Source organism: Canis lupus, chromosome 16, assembly GCF_048164855.1.
Source record: "Canis lupus baileyi chromosome 16, mCanLup2.hap1, whole genome shotgun sequence".
Lineage (NCBI taxonomy): Eukaryota > Metazoa > Chordata > Mammalia > Carnivora > Canidae > Canis > Canis lupus.
Window position 1 is genome coordinate 3,839,200 of NC_132853.1, and position 17,589 is coordinate 3,856,788.

The 17,589-nt window shown below is 37.5% G+C and overlaps 1 protein-coding gene across 4 annotated transcripts in view; it reads left to right on the forward strand.

The window, feature by feature from the left end:
* Positions 1-17,589, forward strand: part of PBX3 (PBX homeobox 3) — a 230,121-nt gene that overhangs the window by 189,251 nt on the left and 23,281 nt on the right. For all 4 annotated transcript variants that reach the window (XM_072777944.1, XM_072777943.1, XM_072777946.1 and 1 more), the window contains exon 5: positions 6,875-7,010. In XM_072777944.1, the coding sequence (XP_072634045.1) occupies positions 6,875-7,010 (136 nt within the window). The remainder of the gene's footprint in view (positions 1-6,874; positions 7,011-17,589) is intronic.

Sequence of the window (17,589 nt, forward strand, 5' to 3'; positions counted from 1 at the left end):
TTTACTTATGCTGAAGATTATAAAAGTAAACAAGATAGGTTAACATATTTGCCCCAGTTGAGCTTACATTGTACTTAGGGAAATAGATAATCACAAGTAAACACATACAGGCATACCTTAGAGATGATGCAGGTTTGGTTCTAGACCACCGCAGTAAAGTGAGTATTGCAATAAAGTGAATCAAATGGATTTTTTGGCTTCCCGGTGCATATGGAAGTTATGTTTAGTTAGGTATACGATAGCATTTTGTCTAAAAGAAAATGTACATACCTTAATTCAAAAACACTTTATTTGCTAAAAAATGCTAACCATCATCTGAGTAAATTACAATCTTCTTGCTGGTGGAGGGTCTTGCCTCAGAATTGATGCTACTCACTGATCAGGGTGGTGATTGCTAAAAGCTAGGGTGGCTGGGACAATTTCTTAAGACAATAGTGAAGTTTGCTGCGTGATTGATTGTTCACAGTTTATCTATAGCATGTAATGCCTTTTGATAGCATTTTACTCACAGTAGAGCTTCTTACAAAATTGGAACCAGCCTTCTCAAGCCCTGCTGCTGATTATCAACTAAGTTAATGTAATATCCTAATCTTTTGTTGTCATTTCAACCATCTTCACCAAGAGTAGATTCCATCTCAAGAAATCACTTTCTTGACTCATCCATAAGAAGCAACTCCAGATCTGTTGAAGTTTTATCATGAGATTGTAGCAATTCAGCCCACTTCGGGCTCCACTTCTAATTCTAACTCCCTTGCTATTCCCACCACATCTGCAGTAACTTCCTCCACAAAAAAAGTCATTACGAAGGTTGGAATCAACTTCTCTTAACCTCCTGTTAATGTTGGTATTTTGATCTCTTCTATGAATCATGAATGTTCATAATGGCCTCAGAATGGTAAATCCTTTCCAGAAGGTTTTCAACTTACTTTGCCCAGATCCACCAGAGGAATCACCATCTCTGGTAGCTATATCTTTACAAAAAAAAATTTTTTTTTTAAGATTGTATTTATTGGGCAGCCCTGGTGGCTTAGCGGTTTAGTGCCACCTTCAGCCCAGGGCCTGATCCTGGAGACCTGGGATCGAGTCCCATGTCGGGCTCCCTGCATGGATCCTGCTTCTCCCTCTGCCTATGTCTCTGCCTCTCTCTGTGTGTGTCTCTCATGAATACAGAAATAAAATATTTTTTAAAAATTGTTTTATTTATTTATGAGAGACACAGAGAGAGAGGCAGAGACAGAGGCAGAGGGAGAAGCAGGCTTCCCCGCAGGACTCAATCCCAGGACCCCAGGATCACAACCTGACCCAAAGGCAGGTGCTCAAGCACTAAGCCACCCAGGTGCCCCTACAAAATGTATTTCTTAAATAATAAGACTTGAAAGTTAAAATTGTGCCTTGATCCACAGGCTGCAGAATGGATGTTGTGTTAGCAGGCATTGTGAAAATATAATCTCATTATCCATCTCCATCATTGCTCTTGGGTAACCAGGTGCATTGTCAACGAGCAGTAATATTTTGAAAGCAATCTTATTTTCCTGAGCAGTAGGTCTTAACAGTGAACTTAAGATACTCAGTAAACCATGTTGTAAACAGATGTGCTGTCATCTAGGCTTTGTTGTTCCATTGGCAGAGCACAGGCAGAGTAGATTTAGCATAACTCTTAAGGGCCTTATGATCTTTGGAATGGTCGGTGAGCATAGCTATATTAGTCCCTAGTGAGAGAGCCAGCTTGTTCTTTGAAGCTTTGAAGCCAGACATTGACTTCTCCTCTCTAGCTATGAAAGTCCTAGATGGCATCTTCTTCCAATATAAGACTGTTTTGTCTATACTGAAAATCTGCTGTTTAGTGTAGTCACCTTCATTAATGATCTTAGCTAGCTCTTCTGGATAACTTGCTGAAACTTGTACATCAGCATTTGCTGCTATACCTTGCACTTTTATATTATGGAGGTGGCTTCTTTCCTTAAACCTCATGAACCAACCCATACTAGCTTCCGACTTTTTTTTCTGCAGCTTCCTCATCTCTCTTAGCCTTCCTAGAATTGAAAAGTGTTAGGGCCTTGCTCTAGATTAGGCTTTGACTTAAGAGAATATGTTTGGTCTGTTTGATCTTCTATCCAGACCACTAAAACTTTTTCCATCATCAATAAGGTTGTTTTCACTTTCTTATTATTCATGTGTTTATTGGAGTAACATTTTCAATTTCCTTCAAGAACTTTTCCTTTGCAATCACAACTTGGTTGACTGGCTTAAGTGGCCTAGTTTTTGGCCTTTTACCAAGCTTAATGAAGACATACCTTCCTCACTAAGCTTAATCATTTCTAGCTTTTGATTTCAAGTGAGAGATGTACAACTCATCCTTTCACCTGAACACTTAGAGAACATTGTAGGATTATTAACTGACCTAATATCAATATTGTTATGTCTCAGGGAATAGGAAGGCCTGAGGAGATGGAGAGAGACGGGGGAAGGCTGGTTGGTGGAACAGTCCAAACACACACATTTATTAAGTTTGCTTAGATGGGCATGATCCTTGGCACCCCAAAACAATAACAATAGTAACATCAAAGATCACTGATCACAGATCACCATAACAAATATAATGATAAAATAAACGTTTGAAATATTATAAGAATTATCAGAATGTGACACAGAGACACCAAATGAACAAACGTTGGTAATATGGCTTTGATAGATTTGCTCAATGCAGGACTGCCACAAACCTTCAGTTTGTGAAAATTGCAGTATCTGTGAAGCACAGTAAAATGAGGTATGCCTGTGCACTGTAGTATTCTATTCAATTATGCAATGAAATGTAACAAGATGATAAGTGCTGTGAAGAAAATAAAACAAGATAATAGGCAAGATAATGATGGAAAGAGGATACTTTTAAATAGATTTTTATGGAAACTAGTATTTCAGTGAAAATCTTTATGCATTGAAACTTTGTGATCTTTCAGATTATTTCCTAATGATTAATGCTCAGAATTGGAATCATTAGATCAAAGTTTAAACATTTTTAATGTTCTCATTATATCATTAAATTGTTCTTTCCTATGCAAAATGAAAATCCCTCTTGGTCTTACCTGTTTCCTCTGACTAGAACCACTACCATCCCTTACCTCCTCCTCTCTCAACTCCCATCCCTGGCCTTCCACAGTAAGCCCTGTTCTCCCAACCCCATCCCCAACGTGGTCACCACTGATGAGTTGTCATATGTGAGGGTGTCCAGCGTGGAGCCTGGAATGGTGCAAGTGCTCGTGTTGGTTGATTTCATGAGACCTTGTTCATTCTTCCAGGCCTAGTCTAACTGCTCTCTTTTTAGGAAGCTTACTTAAATTACTCCACTGGATTGGTCCTTGCCTTTTCTCCAGTACTGAAACTACATTGTTACAGTTCTCTACACCAGACTTCATTCAGACCACCTTTATTATGGCTTTCCAGGAACATTTCTTCCCTTCCCTAGGAAGCCACATTGTCATTGAAAGCAACTGCCAAGTCTTGAACATTTATAATCCCCACAATTCCAGCAAGCTTCTTAAATGTAATAAGCTACAAAAGGTAACTTATTGACTAACTAGATGAATGAATATTTCTACTTCATACTTTTCATAGCTCAAGTCAGAGAGTTAAGGTAGTGTCAAAATGTCAAAAAACCAAACCAAAACAAAACAAAAACATTTCAAAATTGTTTATCAACTTTGAGTATTTTAATAAAAAATATTATGTAACAAAGATATTTAAAAGCACCTCCTTCAGAAAGAAATCCTTCCTAACTGTTACTATCCTTATTTCTGCTGATATTTCCCCATTCTTGTCAATATGGGTACTTTATTTTTTATTACATAACTGCATCATAATGTACATACCTAAATGATTTATTTTTCTTCCAAGAGGAGGAATTAACAAGTCAGAGTAAGCAGAGGCAGAATGAGAAGGTGACAGAGCTTGGAACAGAGTCCCTTCTTCCACAGAGACTGCTTTTAGTGATACTGTGATGCTGATGGAATGCAGCCCTGCGACTGAGGCTCTATGAGGCACAGCAACTGGGACTGAGCCCATGGCCTGAGGCACAGCCACTTAGACTGTGCTAAACCCTGGGGGAAAGAAACTTAGGGGGATGTTTAATGGACATTTTCTACAGAATGTTTTTCTTTTTTTTTTTTTTTTTACAGAATGTTTTTCTAAAAAATAAAGTGTAACACCAAGTTGTTCTGTGTTATGCCTTCAAGTGAATGCAAACACTGAGCTTTGGTTCTGTCTATTTTTGTAGTGCCTTTTAGCAAGCCCTCCACACTGAGAAGGCAAGGTGTCTGCTCTAGGCAAACATGCCCATTCAGATACATGATTTTCTTGCTCACTCTAGCTTCTCATAAGGCCACACTCACAGTTTCTTGGTAATTGGACAAGTTGAAGCATGTACCTGCATGAAACATTTAAGAATAAATTTGCATAGATCCCTCTGCTCTTCTATTGGAAGGACTCTAGTTGTTTGGACATAACCAGACTATCTGGGGTGAGGTATTTTGTTCTGCTCCTAAATCTGTTCTCTGAGGTTTTTCAGTGTTTACTAAAACCTTTCCTAGGCACAGTCAACAAATGAGCTAAACTTATGTTCCTGTTCATTCCTCCTTTCATTTCCCAAAGAAATGCTCTTGTGTCATCTACTCCAGTATAGCCTCAGTCTTCTGCTGGACTCCGTGGTTTATTTTTGTTTGTTATTATTTAAAGATCTAATTGGTTTTATTCAACCATTCAGGAACTGAGCAAAGAAGGGCTCTCTGGACTCCATGTTTAGACTTCACATGCTTACATATGATGAAATGGAGTGGAATGGTTGGCTGGGGGAGTGAGGATTAGAACATATCTGAGGGCACAGCCATCACTCGGCTTCAGCCTATGACTGGCTTCTGAGAATGTGGGACTTGTGTGACTGATCTTCCAAGTTTTCCTAAGAAGCCAGAAACTTAGATTTTCAGGGGTAGGTCATTACTGTATGGTCTTCACAGATATGATCTGTGGGCCAGGTAATTATCTGTAGATTTTACAGTTTCAATACCTATTCTAGACCTGTTCCATCCTACTCACCCACACACACCTACTCATCAGAGCGTACCTATTCAAAGTGCCCCCAGGCCAGAGGAATGTGTGACTGCTGCAAAAATCCCAACTGCTGTTCTTGGTGTCTTTCTTTCCCTTTCCTTCCCTCCCTTTCTTTCCTCACCACCTCCTCCATTTAATTCATCATCACATCCTATTGATTTTAATACCTAAGTAGATGTTGAATCTCTTCTTCATTCTTTAGGAAACTACTGATGGTTTAACCTTCCAAAAAATTATTGAAATTAGGAAATTTCAAGACTCGTAACTTGAGGTGTTTTGATCAGACCTAGATTTCTTACTCCCTTCACTCTACCTTAATATTGAGACATAGATCACATACTTAACCTGCGATGTTAGTGACATCATTTAATCTCATAGGGTCTACACATTTTACAACTGCATGTACTGACTCTTTCCTGAGTATAGGATATCACAAGTGAGAAGATCATTAAATTATTTGGAGGACAGCATTAAGAAAATTATTTGGGGAAGTGTTTCCTAGTTACTGGAGGATCTACTTTAAAGTGAAATCTGATAAATGCTAATTTTCAGGCTGGAATTCTTTAAAATTGTAATAACAAAACCCAAATATAAATAACATTTTTGCTATTTGAAATAAATTGTTAGTAAATATTTGATCTTCTGCCTCTGCCACCCTTTTCCCAGTAAAAACAAAGAAAATTTCCTCCCCTACTCTTTCCCTTGTGAGCAAATCATGCCTTAGTCCAGATAGTTGCTTAAGCAGAAAAATTTAGAAATTCTTAATGTATTTTTTCCTTCTCTTCTTCACCCACTGTCCCCATCCAATCCATCACCAAGTCCTATTGTTTTTACCTTTCAGATAAATCTTGAATCATTTTATTTCCATTACTCTTACCCTATGCCAGGTTACCATCATCTTTCAATTTGAACATTGCAGTCGTCCCCTTAAATGTCTACAATTCTTTTCATGCCCTCCTCCAACTATTCTCAGCTGTCAGAATGATCTTTTTGGAACATAAAGCCTTTAATAGCTTCCTACTATACTTAAATCCAAAAATTCTTATGGATCTGTTAAGCCTGTATATATATATAATCCAGCTCCTGCCAGTCCTTTCATACGCAACTCACACATTCTCTGATTTTTACTGTGTTCCAGTCTCCTCTGCTCCTTTGAACTTTACAAGCTCGTTTCTGTTTCAAGACCACTTTCTCTGCTCATTCTTCTTCCCCTCTACTCTTTGTCTGACTAATGCCTACACATTCTCCAGATCTCACATTAAATGTCACTCCTTCAAGGAAACCTTTCCTGACTCTGTAATCTATGTTAAGTTTTCTCTATAGTTTTGTTATACTTTTCCTTCATGACACTTGATATGGTTATACTTTGTATTTATTTATTTCCATGATACATGTCTAATGGCTTTCTCCACCTAACTTTCTACTTTCTCCCTTAACCCTCCAATCTCCTATAAACTCTCTGGTAGATCTTACCTGTTTTGTTCCAACGGAATCTTCATTGAGTACCTATAACTCATTAGATCCTTGTTGAACAAATTAAAGAATCAAGTTAATTGTACTTCACATTCTTGTATTTTTAGTAATCCTACCTCTTAAAATGAGTTGAATAGTGCTTTGGAGGATGCCAAGAGCATAACTGTGATATTGTTGTATAAATCAGGCCTTAAGAATGTTTAAAAATAGAAATCTAATTTGTTGATATAATTCTAATCAATATATCCCTCTTTGGTTAAGGCTGATTATAACTATAATTTTCTTTTGGTTCTTGCCATAGACGGAAAAGGCGTAACTTCAGTAAACAGGCCACAGAAATCTTGAATGAATATTTTTACTCACACCTCAGTAACCCCTACCCCAGTGAAGAAGCCAAAGAAGAGCTGGCCAAGAAATGCAGCATCACAGTGTCACAGGTGAGAGGATACCATGGGTCTGTCTCGTTTCCCTACTGATATAGGAACCGTATTCTTCAGACTTATACCAAATTTCAGATCCATGTGTTCCATTATCAAGGAAGATAAAAGGAAAATACAGATATTTCCATATTTTTTTTTATTTCCATATTTTTATGCAAGCTTTTAAAGCTTAGGTAATTTTTTTTTAATCCTACATGGCAAAGAATCTAGATAATTACCCACAACCCCAGTGTAAATCTTCTATAGAGAGGACGTAAACATGCCATGGGGAGAGAGGGACACGGTTTATACTTAAGTGACTCTTCAGTAAATGGCATATAGTCCTGCTTCCCCTGATTTAGATGACTGACCTAAGCTTCTACCAGTGAGAAACCAATTTATTTGTTGCCGAAAGGAAATTTAATATAACTCTTTGGTGAAAGCTTTGAGAAATTCACTAAGTCTTTTCTTAGTAACCATGCTATGATATTCGTCCCAAGGATTTCTTTACTTCCTTGTTATTCATTAAAAAGAATTAAGTTTATACCTGTCACTGATTTTTAGTTGTTGTTTTTTTTAACATTTCTTTGTAATAAATTGTAGCCCTGAAATTAGCTGTCATCTTCTAACAAAAATACATTTAATTTAGGCAGATAGATAGGTATTTAGATTGAGGATTGGAGACAAATAAACAACTGTAATTCCTTATAAAATAAGTATATTTTACTGGCATTAGCTCTAAAATCAAATTTTATTTAAACACTCATACTGTTTATAGATTGACATCAGGATAGCTTTTCTTTATAGCATGCAAATGTGATAATTACCAACCAGCTATTGCAATGGAACTTATGGAAAAGCTAACTATTGGCAGAAATTTCAATGTTCCCTGTTGGTCATGGGACACAAAAATTTTAAAGTGGTTTCTAAATAAATACTCCTACTGTACATCTGAAGTCCAAGATATTAAAGAATCCCCTTCAGATTCCACTGAAAATGTTATATCAGTATTTTAAGTCATTGTTCTTTAAGGGATTAGAGTCTGGGTTTGAGAGGATTTCCAGCTTCTGTTTTGGCATTACTTCCCATAAAACCTCTAGATTTTCTTAGATTTCTAGAACAATCTTAGATTTATAATTAAGCTGTCATTTAAGAGTTAATGTCATTCTCTTATGAAATAGTGGCTTACCTTAATTCCTGTTGCTCAATTTGAATTGAAATATAGTTGATTTGAGTTACCAATTTGTGAAGACATATAGAGTGTGTTATAGAATACTCATTGCCACTTGAACTTTTAAGGAACAGTATAATATGCTGGGTCAGACAGGGAAGATGAAATTAAGTATTTTTCTGGTGTGTGCATTTCCCCTGAATATTAGTGAAAGGATCTGGCTCATGCTAAATGCCAGTTGATGATGCCAAGCCCAGTTTTCCAGCTCTCACAACAGCTCTCTGACTTTAGAATTCAAATATTTGCAGGTCCAATTTCATTAAAGTGTTTTCATGCTTGTTTCTTTTTTACTTCTATAACAGTTACCTTTGGAGAGTAACACAGATTGTATACTTTTTTATTTTTTTTGAAAGCAATACGATCGTGGCTTTTCATTAGTGTACTACTAGCATTTTGTGTGTCATGTAGGACTTGCCTAATACATGCTGTGTAATAAGTGGGAGAAAAGTTTCCTTCTAACTGCTCTAAACCAGGGAGGTTTTGCTCTGTTTCTAATATAGGCTAGGAACACATTACTTATTTTTTTTAAGTACATTCTTGTATTTATTTCACTTATTTTCTGATAGAAAAACAGCTTTGCTAGGTTTAAAAAGTTTTTTTGGTAATTGCTTGGGACATAAAAATAATAGAGACTTAGTCTATCTATAAAGCAGACTTGCTGACCTTTTTTTCCTCCCAGTTCAGCCTTTCAAATGCAGAATTTCAGGAATCAGTTTAAGCATTAAATTGTGACAATTTCCTTCCCTCTTTACCCTTTTCCTGCCTAAAGAAGTTAATTTCCCCTCTACAACTCTCCTCCTACACATCTCTGAAATAGGAACAATGATGTTATCGTTTTAAGTATTACACATCAGTTGGCTGCTAGCCTTATAAATTAGCGCCCTGTTGTTTAAGTTTGTTTAGAAGTGAAAGCAGAGAATGTTCCAGACCTGACAGGTTAACTCCTTTTTAAAGAGAAAAAGCATTGTTTAAAATATACATCATACTAAAATATAATTAAATTTAAAATCCAGAAATTGTTCATATACAAAGCTAACTTAAAAAAATTGAAAACAGGCAACTGTAGCAACAATATTTTTGTAGATTTAGGGTATATGAAACTGATTTATTCCTTATTGCTTGAAAGACTTTAAAATAATAAGTTAAAATAAGTAACGAACTTTCAGAAGAAAATGTAAGGAAATATTTTTAGTACTTGGAAGGTAGGAAAAAATTTCTTAAAAAGAACATAAAAAGTAGGGGTGTCTGGGTGGCTCAGTCAGTTAAGTGTCTGCCTTCGGCTCAAGTCATGATCCCAGGGTTCTGGGATCCAGCCCCACATCAGGCTCCCTGCTTCTCTGGGGAGCCTGCTTCTTCCTCTCCCTCTACCCTTTCCCCTGCTTGTGCACTCCCTCCCTCTTTCTCTCTCTCTCTCTCTCTCTCTCTCAAATATATAAATAAAATCTTTTTTAAAAAAGAACATACAAAGTATAAGCAACAAAGGAAAAGATTGATAAATTCAGTGGTAAAATCTTTATCAAAGTACTTAATAAAGGTTGAAACATCAACATGATACAACCATTTTGGTCAAGACTGGATCAGGCAAGAATCATCTGTAGATATTAAATCTAGGGGGAGGGACACCTGGGTGGTTCAGCGTTTTAGCGCCTGCTTTCGGCCCAGGGTGTGATCCTGGAGTCCCAGGATCGAGTCCCACATCGGGCTCCCTGCATGGAGCCTGCTTCTCCCTCTGCCTGTGTCTCTGCCCCCCACCCCGTAAATAAATCTTAAAAAAGAAAATAAATCTAGGGGGAAATTTTGATGACAATGATCTTAAAGTGGCTCTCCACAGGCCCTTTGTTAGTTGCAATGGTTTAAAAAAAAAGAAAAAAGCAATTATAGAGTAGAGAAATGGAACAAAATCCTAATCAGGTGATTAGAAGCAACATCACCAAAGAGGGACAGGTGGACATTGTGTGTAGTGTTTCATCTAAGAATGTACCCTGAATCTAATCACTAGAAAGCATCAGACAAACAAAATGAGGAGTGTTCTGTTAAGGAAAAAGGGGGAATGGAAGCAATATTCTTTAAACATGTCAAAGAAAGGCCATGGAAATGTTTCACAATAAAAGAGGATAGAGACATGACAAATAAACTCAATACCTGACCCTAGACTAGATCTTGTACTGAAGGGGAAAAAGTACCATAAAGGATATTGGGTTAAATTTATTAAGTCAATTATAATTTATAATTGTACTATAGTTATATAAGAGCTTATCTCTGATCTTAGGGAATACACACTGATTTATGTAGGGATAAAAGACCATGATGTATATAATTTACTCTCATATGTTCAGGAAGAAAATGTGTGTGTATGGGTGTTTATATATGTGTGCATGTATGTATGTAAACATAGACACAAACATGTATAAACAGAGAGAGAGTGTGCATGCATGAGTGCACACAGATGATCAAACAAATGGGGCAGAATGTTTAGTAAAAGGTGAATATGAGTAAAAGGCATACACAGATGTTCTTTGTACTGTTTTTATTTTTGCAACTTTTTTTTGCAAGTTTGAAATAATTTCCAATAAAATATTTTTTAAAATGTGAAGACAGCTCACAGACCACAAGAAAGTATTTATTTATTTATTTTTTTTAAAAAAATTTTATTTATTTATGATAGTCACATAGAGAGAGAGAGAGAGAGAGGCAGAGACACAGGCAGAGGGAGAAGCAGGCTCCATGCACCGGGAGCCCGATGTGGGATTCGATCCCGGGTCTCCAGGATCGCGCCCTGGGCCAAAGGCAGGCGCCAAACCGCTGCGCCACCCAGGGATCCCAAGAAAGTATTTATAAGTGTATAAGCAAGATTAAAAGCCCAAATACATAAGGAATTCCTACAAATTATTATTTTTTTTAAGATTTATTTATTTATTTATTTATTTATTTATTTATTTATTTATTTATGATAGACATAGAGAGAGAGAGGCAGAGACACAGGAGGAGGGAGAAGCAGGCTCCATGCCGGGAGCCCGACGTGGAACTCAATCCTGGGGCTCCAGGATCGCGCCCTGGGCCAAAGGCAGGCGCTAAACCGCTGAGCCACCCAATTCCTACAAATTATTAAGAAAAATAGAACATATTTGAAAAATAGGCAAAAGACACAAACAAGGACCTCACAAAAGAAATCTAAATAGTCAATTATATGAGAAGATCCTTATTAATAATCAGGAAAATGTGATTCAAGAACTGTGATGAAATAACATTTTACATTACTCAGATTGTGGCAGAAAAATCCTAAATTTGACCATACCGAGTCCACACATTGTTGGCAAGAATATACAGTAGCAGGAACTCTTACATATTCTTGGTAAGAATGTAAATGGATATAGCATAGCCACTTTAAAAAACTTTTGGCATTATCTTATAAATTTGAATATACATATACCATTCAATCCATAATTTCACCTCTAAGTGAAATTGCTCTAGAAAACTTATGAAAAAAAAAAAGAAAACTTCTTGTGTATGTATTTCAGAGACATCTTAAGAGCATTCATTGTAACATTGTTTGAAATGGCAAAAAAAAAAAAAACTTGAAATAAGACAGTTGTCCATTGATTGGGGGAAATGGATAAATCCATTGCAGTATAATCCCATAACAGGTTACTATATAGCCATGAAAAAGGATGATCTGCAACTACATATACTCAGTTTGAGTGAATCTTAGAAACATAGTAATAATGAGTGAAAAATGCAGATTGCAGAGGATGAGACTCTTGATCTTGGGGTTATGAGTTCAAATTCCACATTGAGCGTGGAACCTGCTTGCTTGCTTGCTTGCTTGCTTTCTCTCATGAGCCGGGGAGAGAGGCAGAGGGAGTGGGAGAAGCAGACTCCCTGCTGAGCAGGGAGCCTGACTCAGGGCTCAATCCCAGGACCCCAGGAACTCAACCCAGTCACCAGGTGCCCCTAGAGACTACTTTTTTTTAAAAAGTTCAAAAACAGGCAAAATTGAACTTCTGTTAAAAGTCGGGATAAAAGTGGTTACCTTTGGGAGAATAGTGATTGAAAGGGGATGTTTTTGGTTTTTTTTTTTTTTAAGTTTTATTTATTTATTTGAGAGAGCTCATGTGCACACTTGCACGCACGCGTGTACACACACACACACACACACGAAGTGAGGGGGTTGGGGGAGCAGACGGAAAGGGAGAAAGAAATTTCCAGAGCTTCATCTCCCGACCCTGAGATCATGACCTAAGCCAAAACCAAAAGTCGGACACTAAACCAACTGAGCCACCCAGGCACCCTGATGATTCTTGATCTAAATGATGGTTCATGGGTATCTTCATTTTTTAGAAAATTCATCAAACTCTCTACTTATAATGTGTGCCCCTTTTTTGGCATATATATATTCCACTTGACTAAAAAGTTTGCTACCTATACAACATCAAACCTGCCCTCATGGAACTTATATTTTCCTGGCAGAGTACAAACAGATAAAATAAGTAAATGAGATGATAAATTAGAATAAAGTGGTAGGTGTTATGGAGGAAAAAAAGGAGGGAAGAACAGGGAGTAAAGTGTGCAATTTTTAATAGAGTGGTAAAGAAAACCCTTTCTGGGAAAATATTTTTTGGTAAAGATTGAAGAAGAGAATGAGCAAGCCATGTGGCTAATAGCTAAAGAATGCAAAGGAGTCAAGGAGAAGCAGCCCCCTGTTAGGGTGTCTTTGCAATAATCCAGGCAGAAGATGACAGTGGTTTAGACCAGAATATTTGTAGTAGAGGTGGTAAGAAGTGGCTGGATTCCAGATAATTGTGAAGATACAGCTAGGAGGGTTTACCAATAGATGAAATGTAGGATGTAAGAGGAAAATCAAGGAGGATTTGAACATTTTTGGCTTGAGCGGCAAAAAAATGCAGTTTTCTTTAAGTGGATGGGGAAGCTTTTGGGAGGAGCAGGTTTTTCAGGGGAAGGGAGGGATAAATAGTTTGGTTTTGGACATGTGAAGTTAACATATATTATAGTTTTTTAGGTTCGCTATATATTATATAAATAGGTACTAGTAAGTGAAAAATTTATAGTTAATGTTAATCTGACATTAATTTGTGGTAACATATTATAAATGTCCTTAACATAGAATTACAGGTTGAGCTCAGAATTTGAGACTGATTTCCCAAGGCTTGGTTTGGTTGAATAAGCTGGCGTTCCCCATTTTTTACATAACACCCTGAAAAGTCACAAAAGAAGAAATTATTTCAAATGTCATAAGCATTGAGAATCATATTTAAATTGTCATGTATTCTTAATTAGTGAAGCAAATACTAATATGCTTTTACTTTTTGAAATTGAGCTAACTTGCATTGATTATTCAAATTAGCAAGTCACCAAAAAATTCTATTGTTCTCCTCATTCCAATTTTGAGTTTAAAGAACTCTGGCCCTACTCTCCCTGCTATGTGTTTTTAGAATGAAAAATGTTCTCTTATTTTTCATTGCTACTGTAATTGAAGTGTACTGTAAAGAATCGATTGAGGGTTTGGTTTCTTTCTTTTTTTTTTTAACAGATGAGAACCTGAAATACTACTGCGATTAATTGGCAACATTAAGATTCATTCATTCATTCATTCATTCATTCATTCAACTAACGTATTTTAGAGCTTTTAAAGTGGTGTACAAGATCCACTTTTATAACAGTCTAGTGTAGAAAAATTATTATCTAACTCTTACAGATGAAGAGACTGATGTTCAGAGAAGTTAAGTGGTTTCACAAAGTCACAAGTCTTTATGAGTGGCAGAACTGGAGGTTCTTCTTACACAGAGGTTCTTGATAAAAAGCAAGAAACTGGATTTCTACTTCTTTTTTCCTGCAAGAGGCAGTGTGATTCCTCTATCTCTGGGGCCCCAGCTGCAGAGCCCTGGTTTGCAAGGCATAAGCCTGGGCTTCTATCACTAGGGCTGCATCATTTCTCCCTAAGCTACTTTAGACACTCCAGGCTAGTTAGTAGCCTGAGGTCTCCTTACTCATTAAACTACTTATTCCAAAGCAGTGAATATTCAGTAAGCTAATTAAAATTTGTAAGTAAGATTTCCTTATTAAAAAAAAAATCTATTAAAATCAGGAGAAGCCCGTTAAAATAATAATTAGAGCAGGAAAAAAAGGGATGACTATCAAATTACAGTATCTTGTTCAGCTATCCATAAAGGCCTGTTCAGTTGTTTTGGCAGGAGACAGGAAGCTAGGAGTGGATTTCTACTGTAAGTATGCAGCCGGTGAACTGGTGACAAGGTGAAGGAAAGAGACAGCTATTTTGTTAAAGCGGTTCTTTCACTTGTTTTGAAAGAAGGCTACAGACCCTGTGTTCTATAAAGGCTCTGCTTGTGTGTCCTGGTGGAGGTAGACGTCATTAAACAGCGTGCAAAGAACAAAGGAGCAGGTTGTAAAGAGTTGGGAGCTTTGAGGATGCTGTAACAGAGTACAGATAAGGCATGTATCTGCGAGGTTTAAAGAAAGCAGAGACCTCTGGTCTGTTTTTGTCATCTTCCCTACAAACAATAGTGCTGTCATTAGTAGGGCACTGAAAGTTTGCTCCAGTGATATCAGGTGTTTTATTTATTTTAAATTGCTCCCCGCTCTTTTTTTTTTTTTTTTTTTAGGAAATCTCTTAACACTAGTTTGATCATGATGCCCAAACTAAGGACAGAGAAACTATTTCCAGCTTAGATGTGGTAGTTTTCGAGATTCCCCCTACCTAGAAGAAGCCATGATCAGAATCATGGTCCCTCCAGATTTTATCCTCTTTGCCTTCTCTTGCTTCCATGTATTCCCAGCCGTCTCTCCTCATGCCTGTCCCTCATCATTGCATCTCACCTTTCCAGTTCCTTGCTTTTCTGAGGCATGTCAGACCAGTAGGCCAATACATCAGGCAGGGTCCCAGCAGAAAACAGATGGCACATTCAAATTAGAGTCATCCGAGGAGACTTTAATAAAGTGACTATTTCCAGAAGCGTGGGCAGAGTGCAGGGAAACCACAGAGGGCGGTGCCAGTGATGCTCAGTTCTGTTCCTACCCCTTGCCCTGAAGAGCTGAAGGATTACCAGAACCCAGCCAAGACATAGAAGCTGTATTTGGAAGGATAGTAACTAAAACTCTAACTAAAGACAGTTTTACACGAAGGCGTCAGAGGAACGATTGCTCTGACAGTACTTTCTGACCTTTTCCTCATCTCCCTGCATTGACCTCCTTTGACCAGAAGACTCAGGGTATACAGGTTATCCTCCTGGGGCCCAGAGCAGAATAGAGAGGAGGGAGTGAGAAGTGAACAGAAGATTGATAAAATATAGCCCGAAGAACAAAGGTACCAGATTAGAACAGGCTCCAAGTTCAAGCCCTCTGGTTTCTCACTCCTCATGTTGACTCTGTGAAATTCCTACCCCAGGAGATCTGGCATTCTCCAGAGATGCTCTTGGTCTTCCTTTGTCCTTGTGTTTTGGCTTCTCTTCTCCTTTCCTGATTTTTCTGTCAGCCATGCACAAGCATATTACTTTTCTAAAATGAATATGGATTTTGAGAGTAGAAACTACAATGTAAATAAATTAATTTAATCCAGCCAAAAGTATTTGGGCTTTTGGGCTATTCTCCTAATGCACTCAACAGGTCCTGAGTGCCCCATTTAAGTATTGTGCTTGGCACTGTGGCAACAAAGGTAAATTAGTTAGTGTTCTTCTCCCTAAGAATTGTCAGATTTCTTGGAGGAGACAGACAAATGTGTTACTGACAGAATACCAAATTTACCTAGGGGGTGCATAGGGGCATGTGGTGCCATTTTGGATATAAGAATGGGTTTACTTTCAACTGAGAGAATTGGGAAGGTTCCCAACTTATTGTTCTGTGACCTCTGGCTGGGCAAGTCATTCAGCCTCACCTTGCCTCATTTCCTCATAGGTATAATTTGGATAACAACAGCATGTACTTTATCAGGTTATAGGAATTTCAGTGAGATAATATATGTAAAGTGCCTAGCAGAGTGCCTATCACAGAGTAAGGAGAAGATGTAATAATAATTATTATTATGCTGTTTATCCTATTTCTCCTGCCTGGAATGGTCTAACCCTGCCTCTCCCCCCACAAAAATGTGTAAACATTTTAATTATTGCATTTTCAAAGCTCACTTCAAATGTCAGTTCTTCAAGAAAGCATTCCTTATACTCCGAGTTCATATCTTCCATTATATAATCTCCTAGATTCTTATACTTTTCTTTGATAGCATGTATCACAATTATAACTAAATAATGAATTCTTTTGTTTTTAAAGTGAACTTTGGGGCACCTGGGTGGCTCAGTTGGTTAAACATCTGACTTTGGCTCAGGTCATGATCTCAGGGTCCTGGAATTGAGCCCTGTGATGGGCTCTGTGCTCCGCGGGGAGTCTGCTTGTCCCTCTCCCTCTGCCTCTTCTCCTGCTTGTGCTTTCTCTGTCTCTCTCAAGTAAATAGATAAAATCTTAAAAAAAAAAAAAAAATGAAGTGAACTCTACACTCTATGTGGGACTCAAACTCAGGGCCCTGAGATCAAGAGTTTCATATTTCACCAACTGAGCTAACCAGACACCCCAAATAATGAATTGTTCTAATTTTACTTTTTTTTTTTTTTTAATTTTTATTTATTTACTTATGATAGTCAGAGAGAGAGAGAGAGAGAGGCAGAGACACAGGCAGAGGGAGAAGCAGGCTCCATGCATCGGGAGCCTGATATGGGATTCGATCCCGGGTCTCCAGGATCACGCCCTGGGCCAAAGGCAGGCGCCAAACCGCTGCGCCACCCAGGGATCCCTGAATTGTTCTAATTTTAGTATATGTGCTCCTGAAGCAAGCACTAAGTAATGAATTGTTTAATGCTGTTCCCCTGATAGATGGTGAATTCCATGTTGATTGAGACTGCAGTCTTATTCAGCACTATATTCTTAATGCGTAGCACAGTGTCTAGAACATTGACATACAATGACTGTTTAAGAAATGATTTAGGTGTAGTAAGTCAAGATTGAGCCTGATTAGAGAAGGTCTGGAATTATGATGTGGAGATGTTTAGATGTCTGCATTTATGCCTACATTTATGAGGTTGAGCAGTTTAGATGTCTATTCTGCATTAATTTATTCAACAGTATTAATTCAATTAGTGATTTTTGGTCACTACAAAAAAGATTCTGTCCTTGTGGAGCTTATATTCTAGTGAGGAGAGAAGAATAATATATACCTTAATTGAGGTATGTATTAATAAAATATTATATATACTTATGAATAATAATATAATTATATATCATGTCATATAATAAGTGCTACAAAGGAAAGTAAGGAAGATAAGTGTTTCTGAGTTGGGTGGTATGATC